Source organism: Euleptes europaea, chromosome 18 (assembly GCF_029931775.1).
Source record: "Euleptes europaea isolate rEulEur1 chromosome 18, rEulEur1.hap1, whole genome shotgun sequence".
NCBI lineage: Eukaryota > Metazoa > Chordata > Lepidosauria > Squamata > Sphaerodactylidae > Euleptes > Euleptes europaea.
Genome location: NC_079329.1, coordinates 12,295,472 through 12,304,564, shown reverse-complemented (window position 1 = coordinate 12,304,564; position 9,093 = coordinate 12,295,472). Strand labels below are relative to the sequence as shown.

The following is a 9,093-nucleotide window of genomic DNA, read 5'->3' as shown; positions in this document are numbered from 1 at the left end:
GCCCGTGGGGGTCAGTCAGCAGCCGGTAACGGTTAACGGCCTTGCGAGGTACGGCTGATTGGGAGCCCTTTGCCGCTGGCGCGCGCTTTCGAGGCTCCAGGCTCACGCCTGCCGAGCCTTGCCCTTTTGTGCGCTTGCGCGGGGCCGGGGGCATGGCAGTCTGCGCATGCGCAGGTCTTCAAATCCCGTCGCCTGGCCCTCGTGGCTCGTGCTGGGTGTTTAGTGAGGATAGCCTTGGGAAACACGCGCAGAGTTGCGCTTCTGCGCATGTCTCCGAAGGGTTGCTTTCCCCCCCTTTTTAAAACAAGCACCCCTTTTAATCCACATTCTATTGTGCTGAAAGGACATTAGGGGCTTGATCGTACCGGTTTTTCCGCTTGATCTGGACTGATTTGCCTTCCTTCCAGAAACCCTCGTTCTGCACGGCTTTTGCCCTTGCAGAGCCCGTGATTCCGTGTATAGCTTTTTCAGGAGTTGAGACCCTCCTTCTCCCTCGGTTGCAATTAGAAAAGCGGGTAGGATCCAACCCTAAATCGCCAAGAGCTTTGTTGTCAAAACTAATTTGCCATAATTTAAAACCTCGCTTGTAGGAAAGGCAACTTAATTGCTCACTTATGCCTCTGTGTGTGTGTGTTTGCTTGTTGCTTTAATTAACTGGCTTTTTCCTTGATGAGCTGTTAAGTTGTGGAGGGGCCGTGGCTCAGAGGTAGAGCATCTGCTTCGCATGCAGAAGGTCCCAGATTCAATCCCTGGCATCTCCAGTTAAAGAGACTAGGCAAGTAGGTGATGTGAAAGACCTCCACCTGAGACCCTGGAGAGCCGCTTTCTGTCTGAGTAAACAGTACTGGCTTTGATGGACCAAGGGTCTGATTGAGTATAAGGCAGCTTCATATGTTCATGTGTCCCAAGTCTGTCTGATTATTTTGTGGGACTGCTATCAGCTTAATTTCTGGCGTTACTCTTCAGTATGGCATTCATACAATGCATAGTTAAATTGTGGAACTCCCTACCCCAGGATGTGGTGATGGCTGCCAAAACTAGGAAGGCTTTAAGAGGGGAGTGGACATGTTCATGGTGGATAGGGCTATACATGGCTGCTAGTAAAATTTGATACTAGTCATGATGCATACCTATTATCTCCAGGATCAGAGGAGCATGCCCATTATATTCAGTGCAGCTGCTGCAGTTGTCTTGTTTGTGGCCTTAGAGGCACCTGGTTGGACACTGTGAACAGACTGCTGGACTTAATGGACCTTGGTCTGATCCAGCATAGCCTTTCTTATGTTCTTATGCCTTCTAAAACTACATAATAGAAAATGTGTCTTGATTCTGATGGGGTGGGTTGTGAGGTTTCCCATCTTTTTAATGCTAAGCAATTACTGCTTGGCAACTGGGAATATTTTGGCTATGTTGGAGTGAGAAACTGGAAAATTTTCTTACAAAGACAATAGTAGCAAGCTAGAATTTGTTTGCTTTTGTTACGAAATGGTTGGGTATATACTCAAACATAATAAATTCATTCATCATAAAGTACTGACTCTCATTTTTCTGTCTTCAACTGTTCTAATTTGCCATCTGCGTAGATTATTTCATCTACCTTTAATTGTTTTGCAGGCCTGGTCTCAGTCTCTTTAGGCCAGAATGCCCGTTGCAAGGAGTTGGGTGTGTCGGAAGACATATGTCACCCCCAGGCGACCCTTTGAGAAATCACGGCTTGACCAGGAGCTGAAGCTGATTGGTGAGTTTTCTGCATTTAGGTAGGAAAAATCAAATGCATATTATAGGGTAGGGGAGACTTGTCTTAGCAGAAATGTGTACAGAAAGGATCTTGGGGTCTTAGTAGACCAAACACTGAACATGAGACAGCAGTGTGATGCAGTAGCTAAAAAGGCAAATGCAATCTTGGGCTGTATCAACAGAAGTATAGTGATGGTATCGATTTACTCTGCTCTGGTTAGACCTCACCTAGAGTATTGTGTTCAGTTTGGGGCACCGTAATTTAAGAAGGATGTAGAAAAGCTGGAACGTGTCCAGAGGAGGGCAACAAATGAGAGGTCTGGAGATCAAGTCCTACGAGAAAAGGTTGAAGAAGCTGGGTATGTTTAGCCTGAAGAGGAGAAGACCGAGGGGATATGCTAACCATCTTCAAGTACTTGAAGGGCTGTCATACAGAGGATGGTGCCTAGTTGTTTTCTGTTGCCCCTGAAGGTTGGACCAGAAATTAAATCAGAAGAGTTTCCATCTAGACATTAGGAAGAATTTTCTAACAGTTAGAGCAGTTCCTCAGTGGAACAGGTTTCCTTGGGAGGTGGAGCATTCTCCTTCCCTGGAGGTTTGAAAGCAGAGGCCAGATGGCCATTTGTCAGCAATGCTGATTCTATGACCTTAGGCAGACGATGAGAGGAAGGGCATCTGGCCTCTGAACAGGATCCTTGTTTTAATGCTTTTTTCCCAATCCTTTCCCCCCTTCCTGTTAGGTGAATATGGACTGCGGAACAAGCGCGAAGTGTGGCGAGTGAAGTTCACCTTGGCCAAGATCCGCAAAGCTGCCCGAGAGCTGCTCACCCTGGATGAGAAGGATCAGAGGCGTCTTTTTGAGGGTAGGTGGTAATGTTAGACCAAGGTGTCTGAATGAGTCTTGTACTGTTATGACTCCCAATACACAATGTCAGTGAGCTTAAACCTCAAGGGATTTGGAATTTCAGTTCACTTTCCTTATGGATCTATCTGCACAGTGGACAAGGCTCTTGAGGCTGAGTGTAGACTATCTCAATCATTCTTTCAGTGATTTTTCCCCCCTGCTTTGATTATGTCTGTGTCATATTTTTGCGTCTTACGAGGATGTTCTGTACCACGATTTTGGAATTTCATGTGGGGGGTTAGTATGGAGAGCAATTGCCGTGCTAAGGTAAAGGTCATACTGACCCATGGGGTGACGTCACATAACAGCATTGCTGTGCTAAGAGGCTACCACGTTTTCAGTGATGGGATTTGAATGCGCAAGGTCTGCTCCCAGACACACCAAATAATATTAATGGTGGCAGATGGGTATTCATAGCAGACCTTAGCTTGGAGGCTGTCACTTCCCAACAGCTAATTTTTTCCTGTTTCCCAAACTTTATGTTCAGTCACTCCTGAAAGCACATGAATAGAATAGAATCAGTAGAGTTGGAAGGGACCACTGGGGTCATCTAGGGGAGGGGCCGTGGCTCAGTGGTAGAGCATCTGCTTGGCATGCAGAAGGTCCCAGGTTCAGTCCCTGGCATCTCCAGTTAAAGGGACTAGGCAAGTAGGTGATGTGAAAGACCCCTGCCTGAGACCCTGGAGAGCCGCTGCCGGTCTGAGTAGACAATACTGACTTGAATAGACCGAGGGTGATTTGAGTTTAAGGCAGCTTCATGTGTTGCATCTATCCCAACCTCCTGCACAATGCAAGAAATTCACAACCACCTCCCCCCCCCCCACACACACACCCAGTTGGCCCCCTACTCCATGCCCAGAAGATGGTTAACTAATCCTTGAAAACAAAAATAGATTTTCATTTATGCCCTGCCTCTTACTCTGAGTTTGTGGACGCCTTCAAGTTTGCTTAGATTATCCTCCTCTGCTACACAGGCAATGCCTTGCTGCGCCGTCTTGTCAGAATTGGGGTGCTGGATGAGGGCAAGATGAAGTTGGATTACATCCTGGGCCTGAAAATTGAGGATTTCCTGGAACGGCGTCTCCAAACCCAGGTCTTCAAGCTGGGTCTGGCCAAATCCATCCATCATGCCCGGGTGCTCATCCGCCAAAGACACATCCGGTATGCCGCTGGGGGTGTGCGCGTGTACATGTTAGACATAAGCAAGTGTTTGCGACTTAAGCGGAAATGATGCTGAAAGCAGGGGCTCAGTCTGTTTGGTTACGAGGACAGGATCTGCCCCTGAAGCTGTGCCCTTTGGTCTCTCTTTTGCATGTAGCTTGTGCGGCTACGGCCTCGACCCAGCTGCGTGCCTTTTAGTCCCGGCGAGCTCCTTCCTTGGCTGGGATCCCGGATAGCCCCAATAGCTCTCTAACTCTGCCGATGTGCAAAAAAAAAAAGGTTTTCGGCAAGGCTCACTGCGGCTCAGCCGTACACCTTGCGAAGCTCTTGGCATTCAGGCAAGAGAGGTAACGACTGTCACAAAGCACTTCAGTGCTGGCAAGTGGGTAAGCCTGCTGGATGCAGAGTATTAAAGCCGGGTTTTGATCGCCTGGGGCATTGAGTGTTAGGCGCTGAAGGCGCTGGTGTGTTGGTGCATTGGGGAAAAATAACAATAAAACCAGTAATGTAATATCTTTGTTAGGACATAAGAAGAGCCCTGTTGGATCAGACTGTGGCCCATCTAGTCCAGTATCCTGTCTCAGTGATGGGAGCCAGCGTGGTGTAGTGGTTTGGAGTGGTGAACGCTGAACTGGAAAACCGGGTTTGATTCCCCATTCCTCCACATGAAGCCAGCTGGGTGACCCTTGGCCAGTCACACACTCTCAGCCCCACCTACTTCACAGGGTGTCTGTTGTGGGGAAGGGAAGGTGATTGTCAGCCGGTTTGAGTCTCCCTTAAGTGGTAAAGAAAGTCGGCATATAAAAACCAACTCTTCTCACGCGGTGGCCATCCAGTTCTTCTTGAGGCCCAGCAACAGGGCATAAAGGCCTTCCCTGATGTGTCCTCCTGGCACTGAGATTCAGATTTACTGCCTATGAATGTGTGGAGATTTCCTTCAGTCCCTGTGGCTCATAGCCAGTGATAGATCTATTCTCCATGTATCTGTCTGGTTCCTCCCTTTAAAGCCATCGCCAGAGCTTTTCATTCTGCAAGAGATGGGAGCAGGAAAAGATACTTTGGAACGTACTCTCTGCAGATTGCAGAACTTCAGATGGAACGTGAGGAAGAGTTAGGCTGTGCTAAAAATGCCCCAAGAACTAATCGGTGCACCTAAAGATGAGTAGCAGCTGTTCCTTTGGATGTACAAAGGTCAGCTATGATTTAGCTATCCTAAGTGTTAATTGGTACACAGGGGTCCCTCGTAAACAGCAGTAAAGGCAGACAGGGTAGGTAGGCTGTCTATTGGCTGTGTAGAGCCCCAATTGGATGGTGTTATTTAGCGGCTGGAGGGCAGGTAATTCTCCCTTCCTCCAAGTACAGATGCAGCCAGTTTAGTCCCTTACGTGGGCGGGTATAGCTGGAAATTCCCAGTGATGCAGCAAACCAAATGTTGCGAGAGATGCCTGATGCACCCTCTGTGTCTTTCTTTCCCCTTCAGCGTAAGGAAGCAGGTGGTGAACATCCCTTCTTTCATCGTCCGCCTGGATTCTCAGAAGCATATCGACTTCTCCCTCCGTTCGCCATACGGTGGTGGGCGTCCGGGCCGCGTCAAGAGGAAGAATGCCAAGAAGGGCCAGGGCGGTGCTGGTGGTGGGGATGACGAGGAGGAGGATTAAGCTGTGGGTGGGGGGAGAGAGATCGTGCCTCCCTTACTGTATAATTACACAATAAAAATACTTGTGGGAAAGAATTCCAGGCATTACACTGTCAAGGGAAAGCTGAAAATGTGGGGCCGTGTGCAAGTTATCTCATGTGGCCTGCTCTGCAGCCATGCTCAGCGGGAATCGGCTCCGTTGCACTCAGCGGTTTAAGGAAGCGGGGGGTGCTTGTCACAGCTCGGGGTCTCCTTGGAGAATGCAGAGGAAGGGTATAGACCAAGAACTGATGTGTGGGGTTGGTGGGAGAGGGCCCAGAGGGGAGCAAAGGAAGCCAGTAACCTGAGGCCAGGCTGTGGAAGGCTGCTGTGCATACTACACACTTTTCTGTTCAGCTAGGGACTTAGATCGCACGAGTCTGCTTGTGTAAAGGTATAGTTTACAACCACATTCTTTCACCTGGCAAAGGAAAGGGTTAACTCTTGCTCAGAAGGTAGGGCCAAAGCAGGATGTTGCAACACTTGTGTGTGTGGGGGTGTTCTGTTCTCTTGCCCACTTCCCCCACTAGTTGTCTGCCGTCAAAACAAATGGGAGAGGCCGTTCCCAATTCCCTCTTGGGCTGTTCAGTCTCTGGACACTACAATTTCCCCCATTGTTTTTGGAACGAGATCCCAAGTGGGATTACTGGAATCGAGTACACGTGTACGGTTATCTGCAGCTCTTCTAAAACGCCGTTCTCAAGAAAGCCGGATCAAGGATAATTACAGAGTTGATCCTCTTGCACGGTTGCTGATGCAGGAAGGTTTGGTGTTGGGGAAAGTTTTCTGTTTGGATGCTTATCTGTGTTTATGCCTCACAAGAGCGTGTTGCTTTCAAGAAGCCCTGGTGTGTGCGTTTTTACTGGAAGTGAGAGTTGAAGGGAAATCGACCTTCCTGTTTTATCAGATCCACTTAAAGCCCTGGGTCACCAAGCTCCAGAAAGGGATTGGCAAGAGTGCAGACAAGGCATTTCCAGTAAGGGAGGTTCTGGCTTACCAGCAGAACAAACAAACAGAAAACAAACCTGGTGCCTTCAGCCTGAAGAGGTGGGACAACTGATGGAAGCCCCAGCCTTAGTGTGAGGATAACAGTAAGACTGCAGGGCTACGAGGTAAAAATTCAACACGATTTCGAGATGTGATGGGGCTTCTTCATGAGGTGCTTTTAGAGACCATGTGCTCATTGGAGGGGCTGTTTCTATGTCCACAGTGCGTGTTTACACTGATAAGAGGCAGGAAGTTCACCCCCCTTGATTTTGGTCCAGTCTGGAATGAGCCAAATGGAGGGGGGGCGCTTTTTCCAACGTATATAACCTGTGAAATTCCTACTGCTTTTTCATGCCTCTGCACAGATCAAACAGCTATATAAATGCAAGAGGGTCACTAGATGCAATGTAAGCCAGCTGAGCCTGCAGGGTTTCCCCTCAAATTTTCACCCTGCCACCCTTCCTGAATCAGCAATCCACACAGAAATGACATTGGTTGATGCCCATAACGAAGGGAAAAGGCAACGGCAGTGTCCCAAAATAAGATGCACCAGTAGTGTGCAGTTGATGCACGCTGGCTCAGTACTGATAAATTGCTTCGGGGTGTGGCTGCCCCTATGATTTGGCCGCAGATTCCCCCATGCTTTGAGGCTATGGTTAGGATGAATGCTGTTCTGGCCAGCAAACATCTCAGCCTGAAGACCTAGTTTTAGAAACCAGGGCTTCCAGAGTGGCAAGGGTGGCTTCCACCTAGGCCTGCGTCTACCACTTTTATTTCAGAAATTAAATAGTAATGATCCATGCATGCGTATACACTACCCAGATTTCAACGGCCACTAGAGACCTCCATCTGGTTTTTGAGGAGAGAGGGTGTCTGTAAAGGCACGTCATGAATTGGCACACCCTCGGGTAATAAAGATTTGGGTGTGAATGCACTCTGGCCTGCACCTGTTTTGCATTATGCCATTCCTTTTTCTGATGAGTGGTTTGGTTGGCTTAAAACAGGTGCAGAAGAAATGGGGCAAAGCGGGCGGGACGGGTAAACAGAGACACCCCCCCCCACCTTGCAGACCCTTGAACTGACTACCCTTGCTTTTTGCTTTTGGCGCTTGGGACCGAGGTGATAGCAAAATGAGGAGGGCAATTTTGTTTTGGATGAATAAAGGGCTGGACCCACGCCAGACGGTTTATTCCACAAAGATAATAACGAACGGTCACCCGCGGCACAACCCTGCTTGCTCACAGCCAGGCCTGTTCATGTACTGTACAAGGAATGTTTGAAAGGAAATACACCGCTCTCGTTGCAGGCCTTTAAAGGTGGTGACCTCCGCCTCCCTCTTAGCTGCACAGTGAGTTCAGTAGTCCCTGGGGCACTGGAAGGTCCCGCAACTGCGCCTGGGCGTCCCCTCTGCCCTGCATGCTGGCTCGCACCGCCCGCCGGCACAGCTCTTGCAAGGTGGGCACCTTGCAACGCAGCGGATGCGTCAGGGCCAGGGGCATTGGGGGCTGCCCCTCCTTCTCCAGGTAGCAGGGGCCCCCTTCTACCGTCCCCAGGCACAGGTAATGCTCCACTAACTGGACCACGCACCTAAAAGCCGGGGGGTGGCCGGCCCCCGGCAGGGCCTCCAGGTGGAAAGCCGAGCCCTCCTGCTGGATGCGCAGGTTGGTGATGCCCGCGCTCGTGCGGACACTGAGGGTAAACAGGTGGTGGTGGTCAGAGGAATCCCGCACCAGGAAGACTCCGGGCGGCTGGGAGGTCAAGAGCCGCTTGGCTTCGGTTCCCGACAGGCTGCCCCAGTAGAAGCCGCTGGCCTCCAGGCGTTCCAGGGCACTCTCCACCCGCTCGAACTCGCCGCAGAAGCTCTTGAAGTGGTAGGAAGGCGTGGCTGTGCCGCTCATGGCTGCTGCGGCGGGGGCGGGGGCTGTCGGGCAGCACCAGCACAGGGGGAGCATCGCGCCTCCGGTTGGCTGGAAGGAATCTCAATCACCGCAGGGGCATCTAAGGAGGAAACCAGAGACCGTTCACACGCACACAGCTGTGCAGACACACATACCCCATCCTTGCTACCTCAAAATTCTAGAAGAGGGGTGTAGGTTCCTCCTCCAAGTACAAAAGTACCCATTCCTTCCCTTGAGCCAAGAAATAAATCCTATCTAATCTGAATATTTACATGACCTAAAACCCAAAATATATAAAATGCTCCATGTTGTGCTAAACTCGAGCATCTCTTGGATGAGAGCCAACGTGGTGTGGTTAAGAGCAGCAGTTTGGAGCAGTGGACTCTGATCTGGTGAACCAGGTTCGGTTCCCCACTCCTCCACATGAGCGGCAGGCACTAATCTGGTGAACCGGGTTGGTTTCCCCACTCCTACGCATGAAGCCAGCTGGGAGACCTTAGGCTAGTCACAGATCACTTAGAGCTCTCTCAGCCCCACCTACCTCACAGGGTGTCTGTTGTGGGGAGGGGAAGGGAAGATGATTGTAAGCCGGTTCGATTCTTCTGTAAGTGGGAGAGAAAGCCAGCATATAAAAACCAACTCTTCTTCTTGCAAAACCTTATCTCTACCAGCTCAGATTGATGTGAAAAGTTGCTCCTTTGAAGAGCCCCGATTCTCAGGCAACCTGCATG

The 9,093-nt window shown here is 50.0% G+C and overlaps 2 protein-coding genes across 2 annotated transcripts; one reads left to right on the top strand and one right to left on the bottom strand.

Annotated features, from left to right (window-relative positions):
- Positions 1-1,616: 1,616 nt before the first annotated feature.
- Positions 1,617-5,469, top strand: RPS9 (ribosomal protein S9). The gene is made up of 4 exons (XM_056864033.1): positions 1,617-1,738; positions 2,478-2,600; positions 3,616-3,802; positions 5,283-5,469. The coding sequence occupies exons 1-4, from the start codon at positions 1,642-1,644 to the stop codon at positions 5,458-5,460; spliced, it is 585 nt and encodes a 194-aa protein (XP_056720011.1). The 5' UTR covers positions 1,617-1,641; the 3' UTR covers positions 5,461-5,469.
- Positions 5,470-7,801: 2,332 nt separating this feature from the next.
- On the bottom strand, positions 7,802-8,437 carry LOC130490207 (suppressor of cytokine signaling 3-like). Its single transcript, XM_056864032.1, has one exon. The coding sequence runs from the start codon at positions 8,414-8,416 to the stop codon at positions 7,802-7,804; it is 615 nt and encodes a 204-aa protein (XP_056720010.1). The 5' UTR covers positions 8,417-8,437.
- Positions 8,438-9,093: the final 656 nt, after the last annotated feature.